The 23,136-nt window shown below is 40.6% G+C and overlaps 1 protein-coding gene across 2 annotated transcripts in view; it reads left to right on the top strand.

Annotated features, from left to right (window-relative positions):
• DCBLD2 (discoidin, CUB and LCCL domain containing 2) overlaps positions 1-23,136 on the top strand; it is a 45,736-nt gene that overhangs the window by 18,068 nt on the left and 4,532 nt on the right. For both annotated transcript variants that reach the window (XM_086463783.1, XM_086463774.1), the window contains exons 2-10: positions 1,181-1,408; positions 6,460-6,597; positions 7,808-7,859; positions 9,221-9,293; positions 12,469-12,602; positions 13,288-13,328; positions 16,374-16,589; positions 18,172-18,296; positions 22,685-22,832. In XM_086463783.1, coding sequence (XP_086319909.1) covers positions 1,181-1,408; positions 6,460-6,597; positions 7,808-7,859; positions 9,221-9,293; positions 12,469-12,602; positions 13,288-13,328; positions 16,374-16,589; positions 18,172-18,296; positions 22,685-22,832 — 1,155 coding nt within the window. The remainder of the gene's footprint in view (positions 1-1,180; positions 1,409-6,459; positions 6,598-7,807; positions 7,860-9,220; positions 9,294-12,468; positions 12,603-13,287; positions 13,329-16,373; positions 16,590-18,171; positions 18,297-22,684; positions 22,833-23,136) is intronic.

The following is a 23,136-nucleotide window of genomic DNA, read 5'->3' as shown; positions in this document are numbered from 1 at the left end:
TTCTAATCTGATTTTTGTCTTTGCTATCTTTGCTTACATTACTTTGTTCATGATCCGCAAAGGTCCTGATTGCTTTTAGGATAACGTGTGCAGATCTCTTTCAAAAGCTCTCCGGACCTTCTGGTGTCAAATCCTGAAAATGATAATGCTGTTCCTGGCCTGCTCATTTAATAAATAGACTTTTTTGCCTCCAGTGCTAACAAAAATAAATCAGAGATGTTATAAGGCTTATTTTGTGGGGCTTATGTTACTGCAGGTGTTAATTTTGCTGGATGTGTCTTTGTGCTCAAAAATACTTTGTTTCGTCTTGATACAGTAATTTATAGAGAGAAAGTGGTGGTGGATGTTACTTAAAGAACATTTGTATTTCCAAAACAACACGCAAGTTCTTACACTTCTTGAGTTGCATACTGGGGAAGTTGATGTCTAGCTGTAAATAGTTTATCAGTTTGTTCTTTGTAATTTGATTTTGAGAATACGCAATTTGTTCTAATTTTTTCCACTTGTTACTGCTGTTTAAACTTAACACTCAGGTGTTAGGTAGACAGCTCCAGGTTGGAGTTATAATTTAATTTTTTGTACAAATCCAGAAAAAACCTGAGCCTGTTCCCTAAAAAGCTATAAGAATTAATTACAGCATTAAAACTGTGGTATAGTAGAAAACAATGCAGCAGTAGTTTGATGATGACCAGACCTGGCAGTTATTTTCAGTAGAGTATTTGCTGTCCATTGTCTTTCCACTTCTTTTTCATCGTGTTGTGAGTACAGTAACAACAGTAAAACTGATGTGCTCTTATTTTATTGGTGGGATTCTCCATGCTTTTCAGAACCAGTTTTCTTCTGTGTTGAGGGAACGTGATATAGTGGGGATGCTTTCTGTACTGTCTGTGCAATTTTTTAAGTCATTATGGATGAATTTTTATCTAATGGAGGAAGTTGTAACAGCTCTCTGGTCTACTATGATGTGAAGCTAAACAGTAGGCCATATTAGTTGAATGGTATTTTTTCACAATTGCTGTTTTATCTGCGTGCAATTTACTTTGGAGTTTCCTTGCAACATGATCAGTACAGTTAAACAACCAACAAATCTTACACTACTGCTAAAACCCAGCGTGACTAAATCACCAGTGAAGCTTTGAAGATGAATGTGCGTAGCTGACTTATTTTTGGTGTTTTGTAGGTGATGGATGTGGACACACTGTTCTGGGCCCTGAAAGTGGAACTCTTGCTTCAATAAACTACCCACAGACCTCTCCCAATAGCACGGTTTGTGAATGGGAAATTCGTGTAAAGCCTGGGCAGCGAGTTCAGCTCAAATTCGGCGATTTTGATATTGATGACTCAGATTCTTGTCATTCCAGTTACTTAAGAGTTCACAATGGGATTGGCCCCACCAGGACAGAGATAGGTAGGAGCTTTTATTTTTGATATTGGAAAGCTTTTGTCTTATATAGAACTTTTAAAATTTCTCCTTGTTTACCTGCTCTGAGCATAGAGTAACTACTAGGTGTATGGTATCAGTTAACTTCTTTTTCTGTAGCCGTAGAAAACTGTTATAATTCAGTTGGATATTGGGCAGGGTAAGACCTTGCCTGAATACATCATACACTGCTTTGCACGATATAGAATTTGAGTCTTACGAGAAGTGATGAAAAGAAGCGTTTACTATTTACAGGAATCTCAAATAAGGTAAAGAAAGGAGTTTTAGTAATTCTGTGATCAGAGTTGTGATTTTCCTGAGCTTCATGTCAAGGAAACCCTGCAAAACTTTGAGGAGTGCTATGTGTACCTCACCACAGTAGACAAACAGCCATCAGGGACCAGTTTTAGTAAATTTACTACTGATATTACTGCTAGAAAGCACAGCTAAGGAAAGATTCTCCTGCTATACAGGTCTTCAGTACAGGGAGGGAGTACAGGTGCAACTGTTAACTATATAAAAATAAAAGTGGTAAACCATAGAATCACAGAGTGGTTTGGGTTGGAAGGGACCTTAAAGCTCTCCTAGTTCCAACCCCCCTGCCATGGGCAGGGACACCTCCCACCAGACCAGGTTGCTCAAAGCCCCATCCAGCCTGGCCTTGGACACTGCCAGGGAGGGGGCAGCCACAGCTTCTCGGAGCAACCTGTGCCAATGCCTCACCAGCCTCACAGTAAAGAAGTTCTTTCTAATAGCTAATCTAGATCTCCCCTCTTTCAGTTTGAAACCGCTACCCCTCATCCTATCACCACACTCCCTGGTAAAGGGTCCCTCCCCACCTTTCCTGTAGGCCCCCTTTAAGCACTGGAAGGCTGCTGTAAGGTCTCCCCAGAGCCTTCTCTTCTTCAGGCTGAACAACCCCAACTCTCTCAGGCTGCTCTCACAGGGGAGGTGCTCCAGCCCCCTGATCATCTTTGTGGCCTTCCTCTGGACCTGCTCGAGCAGGTCCATGTCTTTCTTACACTGAACGCAGCACTGCAGGTGGGATCTGACCAGAGCAGAGCAGAGGAGGAGAATCCCTTCCCTTGACCAGCTGGCCACACTTCTTTTGATGCAGCCCAGGATACAGCTGGTTTTCTGGGCTGCGAGAGCACGTTGCTGGCTCATGTTCAGTCTTTCATCCACCAGCACCCCCAAGCCCTTCCCCGCAGGGCTGCTCTCGGTCGACTCATTGCCCAGCCTGTAAATGTGCTTGGGGTTGCCCTGACCCAGATGCGGAACCTTGTACTTGGCCTCGTTGAACTTCATGAGGTCTGATGGTCTCTTTCTCTGATGACGTGCTCATTTCAAGTACACTTACCGTTGTTGCTCAGCAGATGAACTCTGTTTGGAATGCCAGAGTGTTCTTAATGTAATTATTCTTAAGTAATTGCATTTTATTTACTGTTATTAAAGTGTACATAAATGTCTGTTGTCTTGACACAATTCCCATATCCTAAAAATTTACTGAAAAAATTATGAGGAATAATGATAGCCGACCATCCTATGTTTTGTATGTGCATACAACTAGATGCTAAATGCAACACAGATCCTATAATTATCTTTGATTCTTCAGATTCTCAAAGGAAACTCCACTGTTATGTTTTATTTTCTTAGATATTTCCCAGTAGCTTGCGAAGTTTTTGTAAGCGGTGGAGAGGGAATTGCAAAACTATGAGGATCTTTGTTAAAAAAAAAAAAAAAAAAGATGGAAATAAAAAAGTAGTATATATATTTCACCTGAAATGCCTTCCTTTTTATGTGGAATCACTCTGACTTGAACTGTTCATCTTTGTGCTGTTAAAGGATGTCAGGCTTAAAAAGTTACGTAGTTCAAAAATGCCCCATTTTTTGATAATGTTCATAGTTTAATTTTTGTCCTCTTTTATAGGACAAACTGAATTTCATGACTGTAAGGCAGGGGTTTTTTCAAATAGCAGAGTGACATTATCATCTACGTCAAGGTGTATTAAGGGTTTTAAGACCCTTGTGGTTACTTTGCATAAAACTCAAAATGAATTGCCATTCTTCCTTTATTAAAATAAGTTGTTATTGTGCAGTTTAATTCTATTTTCCTTCCTAAAGCTTTAATCTGGAGAGAGAGAGATATTTATTTCACCAAGATTGTGTTTGTGCAACTCAAATGCTGATCCCGCTAAACTGGGTCTTTTTATAAAGAGTCAAGTGGAACGTTAGGTTTGTTAACCCTCTTTCCCTACTGTTACCTAGGTAAGTGTGTGCGAAAATAAAGTGTGTGCTTGGAGCTGTTGAGCCAGGCTTGGTCTAAAATAGGAAGCGCTGAAGTCCTTAAATGGCAAGGAACGTCCAGTTCTGATCAGTCTATTACTCACTTTTACAAGTGACTTAATGGGTTCGAGTAAATTTTCTACTTCGTTTGTTTCTCTTGACTTTCAGCTGTTCCCAGCTGTTGTAGTAGCACAGTATGTTGAGCAAATGTGTGTGTTGTTCTGCTCTTAATAAATTAAATCACAGAACAGTGATATTAACAGATGATGCAGATTCCTGAGTGTTCATAATTGAAGCAACAAACACTGCAGAGATTAAACAGTGACCTGAATTTGTTTGGAAGAAATCAGGATTAATCCTAAATTTTCCCATTCAAGACTAGTGACATGGTCTAACATTAATGTACTTGTATTACATAAAATCTGAAATGATACCTACTTTAACCCAAAATAACTTAAAAATTGGCTGATTAAAAATTAGATTGTTAGTGGACTAGTTCATTGATAAACAGAGGTGGTTTCTAATGAAGCTTTTAAGGACTAGTTCTCATTCCAAGCCTTTTGAATATTTATCAGTAAATCAAAAGAAGATTCAGATCCTTGGTGTTAAGTTTGTCTCTAGTTTAATTAAGATCTAGAGATGGTTTTTTTTAGAGTTCATCACAGACCAATCACTGTGCATCGTCAGTCAGATGTACTTATTTAACACATACAGTGTAAGCCCAGATCTATAGGAGCAGAGGATGTAAGCTGCTGTGGGAATTCCCTCTCCTGCTGTAACGTTGCTGTATGAAAGCACTTGGGGTCTCTCAATGCGTAAGTACAGACAAAAATGTAATATTACATCTTCTGCGCACACCTTCTGCAGAGGTGTCACGGCAGTCATGTTTTGTCTGTTTCTAGTGCCTACTTCTAAAAAAGATTGCTAAAAATCTGGTGAGAGGCCAGGAAGACTTAGAAAAGCGATTTATAGTTTCAAAAGTATGTCTTGCCATGAATCATGAGGTGCATCAGTCTAGTTTGTCAAAGGCTGTATCTCCATGGTGCAAGCAGCACTGGATAGTTTATCCAAACTAGATTTAAATGTCTTGCCCTGTGTATTTACCCGAAGAAGAGGATAAATGGTGTCTCGAGGACAGTCTGACCTACCCTGAGCCTCATGCTGATCAATCCTGTAACACGATCCAGTGGCTGAAAATAAAACTTAAAGAAAAGGAAAAGAAACGTAGTAGTTGGAAAAATGATGCACTTCATAATGAATGCAATTAAACATTGAAACATGACTTAGAGCAAATCATAGGGTCAATGTGCAGCCTTGGAAACTTACTTCTTTGAAACAGTTGCTGACAACCAGTTTAAGTACTGAGTTGAGGTAAGGTTGTATTTTTATAATATTACAAATTTCATTAAAGTATTATAAAATCTGTTTTCTGGTTTTTTTTTCATTAGAAAATACCCTTGCTTTGTTCAAAAAGTATCTGAATAAGCAACATTTAGAAAGCTCTAGTTATAGGAATTTGTATTTCTAATTTTTTTTTTTAAATTTTATTAGTATTTGAGAGTGCAGTTCACTTTTTTAAAGGAATTCAACATACCCATTATATTTGTTTGTGCTATATTTATATTTGTTTTGTACTGTTATATTTGTTAAGAACTGTTCCTGCAGGGCAGTGTTATTCCACTCCCTCTACTTTAGTATTGTAATTTGCCTTCAGTTCAGAAGGGAAACTGGCTTCTTTTTTTGCTCTTTTATGTATGATAACATACTTATTATGAAGAAAGCAAATAAACGAATGGTAAACTGAAACGTAGGCAGTGTCATTTGCTGCTGGTGATTATCCACTGATTATCCACTGCAGAATCTTAAATAAGGTTGTAGGTGCTTTACAACATTGAAGGATCAAGGGACCCTATAGAACAGAAGATTCTTTTTTTTTTTTTTCTTAACAGGTTTCTAAACTGATCAGTATTATATTAAAGTTTCTAGTTAGTAGGACTGGAGAATTCCTTACTGACTTTGGTCCTTTTAACAGCCATTCATCCAGGTAATGTCATTTGGTAGTAATTCTAGGACTTCATAGGGCAGATATTGTCGGTATCTGCAGACTCCAGCATCTCAGTTTAAAACGTATTATTTTTGGCCATTTTGGATGGCAAGAGAAGTATCCAGATGCAGAATCTGTGTTAGGTTTTATAGGTGCAGCAAAACAAAGCAAGCCAACTGGCAGCTTAATGGTACTCATGTGTGATTGTATGTTAATGCTGAACTGCAGTGAATCATGCCTCTTGTTGTCCAAAGTTAAGAAAAGTAGTTGACAAAAGCCAAGGAAATAGTTGACAAGGAAGAAGTGTCCCAACAGCTGAGGGACGAGAAAGGCTTTTTTCTCCTTTGCTTCTGTAGGTGATTCTCGTTGCCCTAACTTGATCCTTTTCCTTGACAGATTTTTCATGGCCTTTGAAGAACTGACTGCGAGGGTTATGCATGGCTAGAGGTGAATGGCATAAGGTCACATTTATTTGCAAGTGTTAAGGGTATGAGAGACTCTCAGCTGTTGACAGTGACAAAATAAATGTGGTACTCACATTCTGCCATTTGCTTTACATGGACACTGACTACAGTATTTAGTGTCATGCACATGCATTTGTTTTTGAATATATGCCAGAAGCAATGTGAGCTTACACTGCAAGTGAAATAAGATGCTTCTCACATATGTTGATTTTGGTCCACGTCTGTCCTCTCCCTTGTCTCCATAGGAAAGTACTGTGGGTTTGGCTTTCAAATGGATGGTTTAATTACTTCAAAAAGTAATGAAGTCACAGTACAGTTCATGAGTGGAACACACACTTCTGGACGTGGGTTTCTTGCAGCTTACTCAACCACTGACAAATCAGGTATTTATGATTATTTTGTAATTTTTCTGTGCTGGTAAAATTAGAGCTGTCTAGTAAAAACACAGAGCTAGTTGATTTATTCCCATGTTCTCACAAATTAACTTCTAAAAATGAAGACTTAATACAGTCCTCCTGATTCTTCTGCATAGAAAATTGGACTGGCAGTTACTCTAAGTTACTGTAGTTTTAAAGAATTGGTATCAAAGTATACTTTGAATAGCAGAGAAGAAATCAGTTACCTGTTAGGAGTGAAAAGAGCTGCTTTAGATAAAGCACAAAATGCATTTTTTTCAGGTAGTAGTCAAGGTGGCAGGTAACTAACAAGTTTTCTCATGGACCTGTATATATTTTATATAGACCAATCTTGTGGAAAATTTTATTTCAGTAACAGTATCCTGTACTCCCTCAGCTCTTTAATGATATAATCTGCTGACTAGTTTTTAGTCTTTTTGCCATTTCTTGGTTTTTATGTGGTTTTGGTTATTCTAGCCTCTAAAAGAGGCTGCTGTGTTTGTTTTGCATCTCCTTCCACTTGTAAAGGTGAGCGACATACATGGTCCACAAGGAAACGAAGGATTGCCAGCAACTGCTTCACAAGGCGAAAGGCTTGTGAAAACACTTTCTAGAAGTATTTTCAAAAAGAGTTTTAATTTTTAATTTTTATTTTGTGGGTTTCCTGATGCTTTTCTCTCTGTATTTTGGACTGTATGTGCTGATACACAGCAGACAGAAGCACGAAATTTGAGCTAATCAGTCATGGATGCCAGTAACATGGCACTGTAACGTTTGTTCCCTATGCTGTCTGATTTCAGTAGTGTAGGAGTGTTAAATGCTGAAAACAGAAGGCCTGTTTAGCTAGCTTATTCATTGAATCTTTTGAGAAGAGCGTATGTTTGTGTCTGAATTATGTTAGGTTCTCTGAAATATAGCTATCAATGAAAATGAAGCTGCACAGAAAACGGATTTTTGTAGTGTTTCTCTTCTTGCCTGTGTCCCGTTCTCAGTGGATTTCCCAGTTACTCAGACAAATTATCAAGGTTCTACTGTAATACAAAATCTGTTGCAAGAAGATTTAGTAGGAATGTGTTTTTTCATTCTGAGACTTATGGTTAAGCCACAAGAGGCTCAAATATATATTTTCATGCACTTTAAAAATTTCTCAAATTTGTTGTCTTTATCATCCTCTTGACTTAACATTTTTTCTTTCCAGACCTAATTACCTGTTTAGACAATGCAAGTCACTTTTCCGAACCAGAATTCAAGTAAGACTGATTTTACCTGTTCCCCCTCCCCATCTCTTTAATGAAGTAATTTTAGTGTTTCTACTTCACTCTGTTACTTAAACCTGATGCAGCTTGAAAGTTGGCTGTCCAGAGAACTTAAGAAATAAAGTAATTAGGGGTAGAGCTGAATAATTTTGACATTTGCACTTCTCCTTCCTCCCCCCCCGCCTCCACACCCCGTTTTTGATATTTATGTGCGGTATACAGTAGAACCTCGTTAATTTGCACTAATACACACTAGCTAACATCTCATTCCCATAGCAAGAATATTGCTTTTATAAATACGTATTATAGCAGGTATACACCTTACGCTGAAAATCATATTACATTTACCTAAGGAGCACTAAACTATGAAATGTGTTAAAAATTAGAAGCCCATTTCACATTTTGGCCTGCATTAATGAGGTTCTGTGGAGACACAAAATGCTGTACTTTCTGGTGGGGGAACCATATGTCATTTCCCTTTTTTCTTCTTCTCCATTTCCATCTAAAGCAAGGACAGTGTTCAAAGCTGCAGACTGTTGTGAAGTGCATAAGCTTACTTTTTGGAGAACTTTAGCCCTGGCATCATGAGACATTTCAAAGTACAACCTTTGCATTTCTCTCTTAGTTTCCCAAGTTCCAGAATAGGGCTCTAATTGCAGGTTCTGGCCTTACTCAACATGTGCTGAAGTCTCTGAATCTCACTATTTTCATGGTACCTGCAATGTTGCTTCCGCTGTTGTTGAACTACAGTGACGATGTTAATAGTCTTGAAGATTTAATAGTTTATGTATGTGCACTATGAAACAGCACTAGAGCATGAACACGGGCTTGGAGCAGAGATGCAGATGTCTTGCCTCTTGCTTTTTGTGAGCTAGTGTGTTAACTGAATTTGGCCAGTTTTTTATGAAGGCAGTGCAAGGAGCTATTATAAAATAGCATTACTTTTCAGATGTATAATTTAAAGATGCAAAACAAATAGATATGCAGGTCTTTAGTTTATAAAATAGAATTCATTAATATTGATACTTAATATGACTTTCAATTTGCAGAAGCCATGCAGTATTTATATTATAAAATGCTGGTTGTATTAATTTATTATATTGAGACTGGAACTGTACTTTCAGCTGAGACTTTTTTTTTTTAAACTCTCTCAACTGTCTGTTCTCCTGTTGTGTAATTCTCTTCCTGAGTATTCTTTGTCTGATTTGGTATGTCTTCAATTAGGATGTATCCTTAAATAGTGATATATGAATGATAACAGTGTATGGTAAATCACAAACATAGTGACTATTTTATAACATTAGGAGAGCTGTAGTTGCATGCATATCTTGACTTGATATTTTGTTCTCTTCCAGTAAGTATTGTCCAGCTGGATGTGTGATTCCTTTTGCTGATATTTCAGGCACTATTCCCCATGGATACAGAGATGTAAGTAAAAATACTGTGGGCTCACGTGAATTTTGGGAAAACACGCAATGTATAGTTACAAGTCAATTACTGTTGTTCGCGTTAGTTCTGCTGCTCTGGAATTTGTACCTCCTGAAGTGAATAGCATGGTACTCATTTTTTTGCAGAGCTGCTAAATGGCTGGTGGTTCAGATGTTGCCGTCTCCAAGAAGTAGTGTAGTAGAGACTCAAATAGTTTTGTAAGGCCTGCTGAGAAAGGTGGATCAATGGAAGTATTGTTTTCTGCTTCCTGTTTTGTTTTTGTTTGCTTTCTCAGGTTGGGAAATTCGGATTTGTAAAGAGAGAACCAGTTCTTTTAATGGTGTCCTCTTGTTTTTGACACTGTAATGCCCCTCTAAACAGAGGGTCTCAGTGGTGTCTTAATGTTTTATTACAACTTGAGAGATGAAATAATATTTATGCTCAGCAGCTATAAAACCATTTGCAAAACAGAGTTAATACTGTAACATTAATGTTTCTGTAAACTGGAAATAAAAATCTTTAATAATGTACTGTTTGCTTAGAACACTACAAAAACCTAAACACTGTTTTTCTGATGTAAGCTTTTGCAACTGAATTAGCATTTCTGCCATAGGATGGGAGGGTGTTTGCTTTGTTTATATTTAAGTGATTATAATGTTGCTAGCAATCTAGTAAAAAATCACAGTAAATCTCATTGTTTATCTTAAAATACTCTTTTAATAAGCCATTAGATCTAGCACAGAGGAAAGACAATTTTAAAACGTTAGTAAGGAAAGAGATTAATGTGAACCTAATGTGCCTCTCTGATACTCTTTTCTCAAATATCTGTAAATCCTAGGCTAGCCACTTAAGTAATTGCCCATATGTAAAAATGTCACTGCACTGTAACTGTGTTGTGTGTTCAGATCCACCGTGAGTCCTCACTAAATGGCTGCAAGATAATTTTTGTAGCTAGTAACAAGATGAAGTTGATTCTCTGCCTAATGTATTTGCAGAATCTGTAGGAGTTCTGCTTGTTGGGAGCTTTTTTTTTGTTTTGTTTTTTTTTTCTTTTTTTGTTTTTGTTGCCAAAATCTGGAAAAACTGTTTTCTATGCAGGAAAAAGGGAACTTTAGGAAATAAATAGCCTGTGACTTTTTTTTTTTCTTTTATACTTCATTGCTCTGAATAAAAAGGTAAAAAGGCAGAGAATTTCCCAGAAGTGAAGCTGTGTGGAAAGAAATCAAATTGTCCAGCACTTTAAAGTTTCAGGTAGAGATTTCTCATGCATCCCTTTCAAATGATCAGCAGCTGCTTGCTGCTTTAAGAAATACCCCAAATCTTGATTCTTTTGTGTATGATGCTAATGTCCACAGTCCTTGAGGACTTGGAGCACACATTGCTGCCATCTTCTGGTGAGCAGGGAGGAGAGAAGCTGCATCTCCTGCAGTATCCCCTGTTCTTACTTTCAAGGGAAAGTAGGAAAGGAAAGGGAAGCTGTGTGCATGAGCAAGACATAATTACGTTTATTTAGAAAGCTTTTGGGATATGTGGGGGGGTGGGGAATAGAGTTAGATTTTTTTGTGTGTGTGACTGTACTGAGGAGGATTATGTTTGGAAAAGTCTTGGTGAGCAGGGTTTTTTGCCAGTGAGCTTGAGATACAGGGCATCCTGGCCTGCTGCACCATGCAGTTATTTCTAAAGAAGCCACAGTGGAGGAAGTTGTTCTGGTTTTAAAATAACGTGAGAAAGAAAATAATCTATGAAATGTTCTCTCTCTGCAAAGGACCTGCTGGTTCCTTCTTAAAGAATTGTGGTGAGGCACTATAGCGCTCAGTGGAGCGGCTGGCAGAGCAGTGCAGCAAACGTGTTTAGTCACAACAGCTCCTAGTGGACTTTGTTTTGGGGAGCAACAGTTAACAGCAAATAAAGATCTGCAGTTGTCATCTGTTTTTTATTGACTTGGGCAAGTCTGCACTGGGATACCACACTAGTAATAACAAGCTAATTGTGGTTGCTGCAAGGCATATTGGGAGATACCCAGGTGGTCCTTCACAGACAGCTTGGGCCCACTCAGTCTCCTAAATTGCAGGTTGATCCCAGTCTCATTGGATGTGAGCGAGGGGCTGCAGAACTGCAACGTGTCTGTGCGTACCGCCGTGCTGCACGTTGCAGGAACGCCCGTGAAGAGCTCTTGTCTATGCCTGTCGCAGTGTGCGTAGCCAGTAATCTTCCAGAAACCTTGGTGCACGTGGCGGACAGGTGCAAAGCCACTGCTGCTAAGCCTTTTTTGGAGCTGGACTACGTCTTTCCTCTTGAGCACTAGGATGTTTCTTGGTCAAGCCCCTTGGGCCTGGAAGGGTTTGCTTTCCAGCTGGAGAAGATCTCCTGGGCTAGTTTTGGTCCAGGAGACAGAGGCGTCTTGCTCTGCTCATTCTGTGCTGTGCCCAAAGGACTTGGCCTAGTGGGTCAGCCCTGCTGTCTGTGGCACAGCTAGCCTGCACGCCAGGGAAATGGAAGTGTCACTGTGACATTTGGTAGAGGATCCAGGCTAGCGGTTGGCCAGGGAGACAAGGAAAGAACAGGATGTCCTGCAGAAACTTTGTGCGTAACTGATCTCCATTGACCTGTACAACCCAGGTAATCAGCTTCTTTAGAATGAATTGTGTTCACTTAATGGCTTATATGGATTAGAGTGCTGGATGGTTAAAACATGAGTTTAAATAAAAAATACAACCCATCAGCTAAAAGCTACAATATCTGCAGAGCATAACTCCTTAATTATGAGAGGATGAATAAATGTATTTTCAGTGTGCATTCTGTTAAAAGGTTTCCTATGTATTTATGCATTCAACTCCTGTTGTCTAACATAATAGATTTATTGTAGGCTGCAGGTCTGCCTGTCTGGCTTTTTCAGACTGATTCACCTTGCTGTTTGTTTGAGCTTATTTAATTACAAGAGTTACAATGCAAATACATCTGGGTGAGGACCTTCCTTTTGTTTTTTTATAAATTCCATAATAAACCAAAGATGAATGGTTTCTAAATAACAGAGGTAACAGTTAAATAAGGACAGTATCTTCATGTATATTAACAAAGACTATAACTGGACAATGTAGCATTTACAATATACAGTGCAGTATTTAATTTATTTACAATGTAGTATTAAATTTTTCTTTTTTCCACCCTCTTCAAGTCATCATCACTTTGTATGGCTGGTGTTCACGCAGGCGTTGTGTCAAATACTCTGGGTGGCCAAATTAATGTTGTAATCAGCAAGGGCATTCCATACTATGAAGGCTCCCTGGCGAACAACGTCACCTCAAAAGTGTAAGTGTGCTTCCTTGATTCTCCTTGTCTTTAGCACCTTAGATCTTGGTAGTGTCTCATCGTGGACTGATTTCAGCTAGTGGAGCTGTGTGTTCCATGGACAGGTTCTTTTCTGTAAGGTTCTCACAATGCTCTTTTTCTATGGTGTGATTGCTTTACCAAATACTTTTAACCTCTAGACGATAAGGAGTAACTTTCCAAATTCTGCAAGCAGGTTTTATCTTCCAAAATGCATGACATGACCATAAATTCCTAATGGTCTGTGGAAAAATAATAATTTAATAGCAGCTTTTTAGTTGCAGGGAAAAAGAGTGTAACTTGTAATTTTATCTCAGAAGTCCCAGGAATGAAAGAAATCGGAGGAAATTGATTCTTGTTATTGTGATTAGCTGAATTTAAAAGACAAGCATTTTAATGAAGCCTTGTGTTTTGCTAGGCCAATGTTTGTTTGAAAGCCGTTAACTCAGGTGGTATCTCTGGACTAGATTTCAGTTGAAAAGGTGTTTGTACTGAAAGCATTGAAACTTGGCAACAGGAATGTTACTTGAATCGTGAGGTGCTGCTCACTGAGGCATATGTGCACAGGTTTCAGAGGCAAGCAGTCAGGCAAGAAAAAAAAGTGGAAGACTGTTTCAGTTTTCCTTGCTGACTACCACAAAAACCCCTCATCTTTTGTTCTCTGCAGGGGACCATTATCTACAAGTCTCTTCACGTTTAAGACGAGCGGTAAGCATTATCACATGTATTGCATGTTGATACTTTCATATAAACTTTGTGAGTAGAAATAATTGTTCAGGTATTTTATTTCTTAAGTTTTGTTATCCTTTTTTTTTTTTACTGCATTTCTCAGTAATGTATATTTTTGAATTGTTTTACTCTCTCAATTTGATGATTAATCATCACTATGTGTATAGATACAGTGATGTATAAAGTAAGCCTTGCTTATATGCAGAAAGATTCTGTCAGGTTATGTTCCTCTTTTACAGTGGTTTAAAGTGACTTGACTCCCGTACTTTAAACACGCTGCTAAAGCAGAACTGGGCCCTTTATTTGTACCAGCTGTGTATTTGAGTTTTTTTCCAGGTTTACTCCTTACACTTTCCTTGTTGCCTGCTAAGAAAGCTAGCAGAAATCCCAAAATGATTCCTTAGCTTTCTCCACCTCTTCTTTTTTTTTCCTCCCATATCCTTGCAGCTGAATGCGATGTGATAAATCACTCATCTCCCTTGCTCTGCAAGGGCATCTCTTGGGCCTTGCTCTGTGTGCAAGTTGTGTTCCTTTTTGGCTGCCATGTTTTGCTTCATAAATATGTACCAGGTTGCTGATTGCTATAACAAGTGTTGCCCCTTTTTAAAGCTTTACTGCTTTGCATGTTTTTACTTCCTATCGAATACCTGTTTTTCAAATAAATTAGCTGTAGTTTTCTAAGTGGAAGCTAGCTTCTATGTCAGTCACTTTAAATGCCATCTTTGAATGGATGTTGGAAGTACTGTGAAGACAGTGGCCTTTCCTTAGTCTCTTTAACTGTTTTAATAACAATATAAAAAAACCCAACAAAAGCATTACATCTGTTTTCCATAAGGATAAAGTTAAAACCAAAAAATCATACACATACTCCTCAAAAGTAAACAAAAACTTTTCCTAATATATAAGTGACATTGAATGGGGGTATAAAGGCAGGAATCTGATGTGCAGGAGTGTTTGGAAATGGAAATGTATACAAACAAACAAATTAGAAAATATAATCCACATAATATTCAAATAATTTCTCTGCAAGAGCTGGAAGAAGGAATTGCACGTCTGGTGACCTTATGCATGGAGAATATTGAGCACAGTGATGGAGGCAGGGTTTGTTGGGGTCTTTTGTCTTTCAAAATGTGATCTGATAGTGTATATGAAAGTAATTAAGTGGCCTGGAAATACGAAGAGACAGGACAAAATGCTGATCTAGACTGTTTGGATTTCAGTGACACATTTGAGAAATTAACAAATAAGCTAGAGACAAGATGCAGGTCTAGATTAAAATGTATGTAGCTGGGTGGCCTAGGAGTTAGCTGAAGGAAAAAGAGGACTCTGTTGTACGCTGAAATGAGGTTTATCAGACTGGTGAAGTTACTAGTGTGGCTCTTCTGTAATAGTTGGTTTCATGACTTTGTACAAAATAGAGTGTGCTGTTAATGCTAGAGGTGTGGTCAGTGCAGACCTTGTACAGCACAACCTGGCTGACTTTGAGATTTGAGTGATAGAAATGGATTGAAGAATCACAGAGCAAAATGTATAAGGTTGGTGTCTACATTTAGTACCCGGGGCTAAACTACAGCAGTTGCTCTGTCACCCGACAACCGCTCACCAGCCCCAAGGGGGAATCGGGAAAAGGCGAGCAGACCTGTAGGTTAAGTGGAGACAGCTGTAATGAAACAGCATCACTGCCAGCCAGGGAATGCAGGGTTAGAGTCAGCCAAAGGAATATGGAGCCGTCACAACTGACATGAGAGCAGTCCTGAGGAGCAGGGAGAAGCCAGAGGGGGAGCAGGAGGAACCCCAGCAGGAACCCCACAGGAGCTCCCCTTCCTCAGCCAACCTTCACCCCTTAACAATGACCATGACATACGGGATGGGCTGCACCTGTAGCCAACTCAGGGCAGCTGCCCTGGCTGACTCAAAACTGCTGACAGCCTGCCTAGCATGGCTGGGCTGTGACTATATCCCAGGCAAACCAGGACAGTTTGGGTATGTAGAGACTGAGGCATTTCTGCTTCAAACTGGCGGCGTGTTAGATGGCAGTGACGGAGGAGAGAAAGGATTCTGTTAGTGAAGTGCTGCTAATGTGATGCTGTACCAGGGGAAGCACGTCCAGTCGAGACAACGAACTATTAGCACCATCGTACGGGACATCGGCAAGGCTTTGTCTGGGGTCCAGTCGCACGAGGGCTCTGCCACCTGTGTCTCACTTGAGGAATGGGCACCCGGCCTTGGTGCAGAGGAGGGCTGCGGGGGACCTGCAGGGAGAGGGGGAGCTCCCAGCAAAAGGGAAACCACGCCGTGTTGTTCGGCTGGCTGACGGAAGGCAAAGATTGCTCTGCACTGATGTGTCTGGGGAATACATGTGTGAGAGGGTGAAGCTGTTGGTGCTACAGAACAAGATTTTAACGAAGGGCAAGTGGTCTCAACTAGCCACAAGGAAATTTAGGCAGAAATTTAGGAGATGTTTTTTAGCCATCAGCAGTAGAGTGTGACATGGGAAGAAACTTTTAGTAAGAATGGTGACAAAAGAATACAACTCATTTCAAGGATGTGTTTAAGCTCAAGGCCTAGATTATGACACGGCTTGCTATGTTCTTTGGTGTATTGTTCGAATTAACAGTGTGATACTGAGGTGGGTTTAAAACCCAAGAAGTTACATAGACACAAAAAAGGAACAAATGATCAAGTAGTCTGTTTCCCATGCCTGCATCGATCATACATACTCCTAAACCATGACAGCTCTCCCAGGGCCTCTCGTCTAGTGCTCTGTGTGGGTGGTAATTGAGAGAATATCCCCATTACTCTTGAGCAGGCATACATCACGGCATACTCGTGACCACGGGTGTGGTTCCAGCATCACTGTTAGAAAGCAGAAGACGGTGTGTTTTGTTGGTAGTGTTGTTATGGAATAAATTTAAATGGCAGTTTAATATTTGCATGTAAAGTCTTAAACTCTGAGCGGGTAAAATCACCGTGTAATGATTTTATTGAATTTTCATTTTGAATCCTCACCTTTTCATCGTGCAGGTTGCTATGGAACACTGGGGATGGAGTCTGGGGTAATCCCCGATTCCCAGATCACGGCATCATCTGTTCTTGAGTGGTCTGACCAAACAGGACAAGTGAACATCTGGAAACCTGAAAATGCCAGGCTAAAAAGGGTTGGTCCTCCTTGGGCTGCTTTTATCAGTGATGAACATCAGTGGTTGCAGATTGACTTGAATAAAGAAAAGAGAATAACAGGTAAGTGAATCTGATGCGGCTTTTAAGCAGCATTCAAAAAGTTTGCTTGTTGACATCCTTTTTTCCAGTGCTTGGTCTTTAAGATCAAGTCCAGGTGACACTGAATTAAAGCAAAGGGGATTCTATGTCCTAGCTAATACACTGAGGAGCCTGGAGTTGAACAGGTGGGGGGATTCATAGTAGAAAACACCTCTTCCATCAGAATTTCTTGGAAGTGTTTCCTGTCGTTTTACTGGATCCTTCCTTTTTCCTGCTGACTGATTGTCTCCTTGGAGGTGCAAATGCATATCCAGTCAGGTCAGTGCACTGGTACCTCTGGTGCAGGTGTACTGACTTCTGTTTCTGGGCTTTCCCTGCTGCCCGTCATGGCCGTAGTGAATCCAGCAGTGGAGGCAGGAGCAGCTGCAGCGCAGTGTGAGATGAGCAGCAGGCAGAGTAAACCAGCTGGCAGCCTCCCCTGCACCTCCTCGCCTGAAGTAGAACTTGGGCTGAGAGCTGGGGATGGTGGGCCCTCTGTGGCACTTTTCCTCAGCAGATGGACCAAACAGCAGCCACAGTCTGGGTTAGGCTCTGCTTCTTCACGGAGGTTGTGGTGGACTGTCTGCTGTGATTTCAGCTGTGTCATGGGCAGAGACAGCTGGAGGTGCTGTTCCTCGGTCCGCTCTGGATGGTTTGCTTCACTCAGGCGAGCTCATGGTTACCTGTTCCTGTTGATCGCAGTGTGGCCCGTGCTGAGTGGCAAAGCATTGAGGCGTTCGCATTTTGGGGTTAACCTCAGGGGTAGCCTAAGTAGTGGCAGGACAGCTATTGTATCTTCTGTGCTGATGTTAGTGTTTTCTATTTTGATTTAATTATTCAGAGGTGATTTGCTGTTGTTAATGGGCATGTTTGCAATCTGACTTAAATCAAAAATAAAGTGGCTTTAGGCAGAGTGCTTCAGAGTCCCAGGCTTTAAGACTATTGTGAAACATCTTCGTTTGATCAGTTTGGGTTGGCCAACGTGTGAGTTGGTCTCTGTAAAGTCAGCTGCACACCCTGCTATCAGCAGCTTGGCTTCCTGTCATTAAGTAACTGGGGTTTACCAGCAGCCTTTGTTATTACCTCCCTGGGGGCTCTTTGGGTTTTACATGACTCCTCTAATTCCTGTGCCAACAAGCTTTTACAAAACAGCTTTCCTCTGTGAGTCGCTCTGCAGCGCTGAAGTGGCAGCTCCAGGAAGGTACCGTTCTTTCAGTCCTGCTTTTAGGTTGGCAGAACAAAAGCAGGGAAGAGCGGCGCTGTCTCGGCAGCTGGAGACAGGAGTGGGCCCTGGTCAAATGAACAGACCGCTTCCACCAAGAAATAGGGGAAAAGAGCTGAGCGAGGTTATATATCATGAGAATTAAAATACAGATGTAAGTCAAATGAGCATGACATTTCGGTCACTGTAGAAGTTTCAGACCAGCACCTTGGGTAAACTTTTTGAAATGTAACTGGACCAGCAGAGATTCCAGCTGCGTAACTCTGGATTCAAAAGCTGATCTGTTGATTTTTACAAACTGGTACCTGTTTTTTGTCTAACTGGGCACTTTCATTTTCGCAGGTATTATAACTACTGGATCAACCTTAGCAGAGTACTACTATTACGTCTCAGCCTACAGAATTTTATACAGTGATGATGCACAGAAATGGACAGTATACAGAGAACCTGGCATGGACAAAGATAAGGTAAAAATACCACATGTTTTCTAGTGTGTTCTGCGGAGATTTCACAATTGTAAATACAACTAATTTTGGTACGGTGAGGAAGCATTAAAGAACTTTCCTTTTCAGTGTAATTTTGAATCAAAACAGCATCTGTGCAGAAGAAAATATGCAAATACGTAAGGATTCGAACAGTTCTGAAATTCAGAGATGATTTTTATTACCATTTGGGGGTAGGAGTGTTCTGTACAAGAAACTTCTGTTGCCAGTGGTCGGCTGTCTGGTACTGCGTCCCTTTAAGAATAATCAGATTTCTTTCAAAATTAAGGTTTACTTTCTTATCCTCTTATGGTTACAGAATAAATGTTAGAGTTGTATAATTTTCCATCTTTTATAATGTTTCTGTCCATCTTACTTTTTGGCAAAATGCTGGTAAGTTTCTTGGATAATAGAGCAGCCCTTGCAGAGAGGAGTTTTCTTAAAAACTGAACTGGTATGTTCCAATCAGAAATGCTTTGCCCCACAGAAAAATTACCTAGTGTTAGCAGCAAGTTTGTCTTGTTTTCCCTGTCATTACAGCTTTGCATTATTTAATAGATAGTAAAAATGGGAAGATTAATGTCCTACATGGTTTTCCAAGTGGTTCAGAATGGATTTTCTTAAACAAATGAGAGTATTCTTGAAGGGTAACCTGTCTGGAACTAGAATTTCCTTCTTTTTCTTAAAATTCTTGGATGTAATTTACCTTATTTCCATAGGCCTGTGGTATTACCTACATGTAATAGCAGGTAGTAACCTAGTAACTTTTTAGAAACAGGTCTTAAGAATGGTAACTCTTCAGCTGTACTTGGTTTTCTCAAGTTTACTGTGGGTTAGGAATGTTTCAAGGTAGGATGTAGCATCCTGCCGGTGAAGTGAAAGGTTCAAGTATCCTGTTTGTAAATTAAGACGTTTTTGAACACTGAACATAATCACAGTAGGAAACTTTCCTGAAAGGAGGAGACTTTACTGTCGGGGCTGGTCCATCCCCTTGAACCTACACATGAACTAACAGACTGTTAGTATGAAGTATTCAAGAAAAAAAAAAATCCAGCATCTTTTGCTAGTTTTTGAGTGCCCTCTTCTGGCCGTAAAATAAAATCTCAGCTAGCGAGCCGCCTAGATTTAGGCTTCAGATTTAGTTCGGTTATTTTCTTAGAAAACCTTTGCAGCTGTTGCCTTTTAATTTGAGTGTATTGTTTTTCTTGCAAGTTCATGAAATGAAACAAATTACGGGTAACGGATTTTTTTTTTTTTTTTTCCCACTCTGTCTCATTGGGTACGATGCGGAAAAACCGTACATATCCAGGAAGTGTCAGCTGTAGGTAAATGACAGAAAAAAGGGTTCCGCACAGGTGATCTCTTAGGCTTCGAAACAGCAGATTTTTCCTCTGTCTGACATCATCCCACTGATACAGCTTTGCTTTTGGGTGCATGTGTGTGCAGGCTTCTGCCTTTGAGCCTTACGTAATGGCACACCAGGCCAACCAGGAGGTGCTATTTCCCATTTGTTTGAAAGATGTTTGGAATTCCTAACGTTTTTCACGAGACTGGAAGCTTTTCCAAGGCTTTCCCGTAGTTCCGTTTGCAAACAGCTTCTAGACATCTGACAGTACTCAAGAAAAGCTTTTCTTAAAAATTTTACAAATGAAAAAAGGAGTAAAATGCTTGAATAGGGGGGAAAATGACAAATTTGCAGTGTTGGAAAAGTTTTGACAGCACAGAGGCAAACGGAGAGAGTTTGATAATAAATAGAATATGAAAGTGATTTCTCATTTAAAAAAAACTTGCACTGTATTGAGCTCAGAACCAAATTTTTTGTGCAAAAAAATACTGACCTGCAGGTAAAGTTAAGTTACGATCATAACCCTTGACATCAAAAGCTTGAGTAATAAAAGCCTGGAGTAAAGAACTGCTTTACTGTTAATCTTTCTTGAAGATAATCGTCAACGTTAATGATTCTTGTTGCCTTTGCTGTTACACGCTCAGCCTCAGAAACCTGAAGGGAGACTAACTTTCAGTGTTGGGCGTCTATTTTCCTCATGTGCAACTTCTGCCTTCAGTGCTGGGGTAGCCACGTGCAGTTTGCACCTTCTTTTAGCGGGCACCGGCATGGCACAGCGCAAACAAGGGTGCAGTACGGCAGTTTGGGCTGGGCGCATCCCCTCAGAGAGTCACCGCTGTATTTTGCTTCTCATTTGCATCTTTATCAAAACAAATAATTCTGGTGAGATCTGTAGCTACAAGCCTGTCAGTTAAAAAAAACAAAAAAGGCTTAGTTTAGGAGAAAAGTGGCTGTAAATTGAAACACGGTCTTAGAGCGTGACTGCCTGGGCACAGAAACTGTGGCTGCTTTGTGTTATTATTTCCAAAATAACACCATAGTCTTGCCCCCACAGTTAATCTGTCTCCATTCATTGCTAGTAAGCATATTTAAGAACAAGAAGCTTCAATCCAGAGCAGGACAGATACCAGTGAGAGCCAAGTGCTTGTAAATCTGCACTGCACTAAGCTGGGGAGGAGAGGAGACTGTAACTTTTGAGGGAGATAGATGCCTTGTGTTTGCCTACCTAGATTTTTAGTGTCGTGAGTGGGTTAGCAGTGACTTGGATAGGTAAAAAAGAAAATGCTGGTTACTAATTTAAGCTGGAGAAAAAACCAAGGCACTCAAACATGAAGTGCTGCATTTAAATTACCAAGTGATTTATTTTTCTGTGCCTAACCAAATTGGCGTAAGTGTCCATTTGATCAGTCGGTGCTCTCAAACATGAAGACGATGCCCGTGTAAGGACCACCAGAATTCTCATGCATAAGTAATAGGAATGGGACTTGTGGTCTTTTGAGGGTGGAGACCCGTTATGTATGTCAGGGAGCCCAGGCGTGAGTCAGTCCCTTAAAGGTCCCTGGGGTGGTTTGGGTTTTTTGGGGGGCTTTTAAAAAGATAGTTTCCTGGAATAATTGGTTTCTTTCAAGCCTGTAGGGATATTCTAGTCATTTTGTTACAGAAACTTAAACACAGGAGTGCAATACAAACCCCTTTATCTTGTGTATCAAAGTTGAAAGACCAGGGATCTGCATTGCTCAGAAGTGTGCTAAGAATTCTTGACGGCTCCGTTTTATGCAGACACACGGCTGTTGTTACACAGTACAATGCTTGTCCTCAGCAGCAAGGTGCTTTACTGTTTACCCACTGGTGTGACAGAGCAGAAAATTTGCTATAATGTTTATTTTTCAGGCAAGTGCCATAATTCTGTTCTGCATTATGCCCAACGTAATTGTCAATATCTGTATCGGTGCTTTAAAAACGAACATCTTACTCCTTTACTGTCACCTCTGTGGTGACGCGTGTTGCCCTCGCACCCCAAGAGCTGCATGTGCAGAGCCAAAGCCCAACTGCTGTCTGTGCACTGACACGGGGAGACAGTTCAATTCCTGCCCGAAGACGTGACACCAAACCAGGCCTCCCCAAGGAGACGAAGGGGCGGCTTGCTGGGCCGGGGCGCCGGGCCTGGTTTCTGTAGTGTTTTAAGCAGCTCGGTGCAAAACCTGTAGTTGGCTGTAGGTTTGCCAGTGCGCGTACACGGCAGCATACAGCACTGTCGATCTGCTTACTGGTTTTAAATCTCAACCAGACAAACCCGCCCCGTAGTGTCAAACCGTGACGAGTTCTTTGTGTGCGAGACGCAGCAGTGAAGGCCCAGCTTTAGCCCACCCTCTGTGCAGACTCTGCGCCCTTCTCTTCCAGCACCGCACGGCTCCGGGTGAGACTGACTGGAGAGAGAGCTCTCCCGTTCTGAACCCGAGTCCTTCCATGGGGCCTGTGGCTCCGCCCTTGTAGACAGCAACCAGCAGAGGGCAGTACTTGACCGCGTCTCTTCATGCTTTCTAGTACGTGCCATACCCGGGCACAGCACAGGCTGTGCTTAAACTATGAGGCTGTGCGAAGGCACCGCTTAATTCCTGCTTTCACGTTGTCCCAACTCCTTGCTGTACGTATTTGAAGAGTAAGTGCCAATTACCAAGAAGGTCTGAGTTAGAATTACCCAGTGCCATAGACACGCGAGATGCCTGTAACGGCAGGCATTGCCCGGGGAGCGTCCGCAGAGCGTTACATCGTACCTTCGCTCCGAAGGACGTAGCTGCGTGCGTGCACGTACAGACCCACACCGTTGTTTTAGTTAGTTACATATTTAATGGGGCCGAGTGAGGGGAGGTGTGCAGGCAGCACCACCGTTCTGGGGTGAATTTTCAGGATTCTGCGCTGCTTATTTTTCTTAAATAAACCAGCAAAATCGGTTGTAGTTACTTAATTGCTGTTGCATTTGTATAACATAACGTTTGTCTTTTTTTTTTCTTTTTCTTTCCTTTTCTAGATATTTCAAGGGAACACTGAATTGTACCAGGAAGTTCGCAATAATTTCATTCCACCTGTTATTGCACGTTTTTTTAGGATCAACCCTTTAAAATGGCACCAGAAAATTGCAATGAAAGTAGAATTGCTAGGATGTCAGTTTAGCATAGGTAAGGCAACTGGAAACCTTTCAACTCTGCAAGACAAGCAGTGAAATAACTTGGGAAAGGTGACATTGCTGGGTATATTTTCAATGAGAAAAAAGTACTTCTTAGCTGCATAATCCTCCTGTAACTGATACTTCCGAATTTCTTCTAATGTTACTAGACTTAACCTGGAAAATACCTAGTTTAGTAGTGTAAACGAAAATAAGTGTTTCAAAAGAAACCAGTCACTTGCTTTCCGTGTTACTGATTCATGGGCTGTTTTTTTCCTCATTATATAACATGAAAAAGCTCTCGAGCAAACTGTTCC

Source organism: Leptosomus discolor, chromosome 1 (assembly GCF_034619465.1).
Source record: "Leptosomus discolor isolate bLepDis1 chromosome 1, bLepDis1.hap2, whole genome shotgun sequence".
Taxonomy (NCBI): Eukaryota; Metazoa; Chordata; class Aves; order Leptosomiformes; family Leptosomidae; genus Leptosomus; species Leptosomus discolor.
The sequence above is the reverse complement of the archived record's forward strand: the minus strand, read 5'-3'. Positions and strand labels throughout refer to the sequence as shown.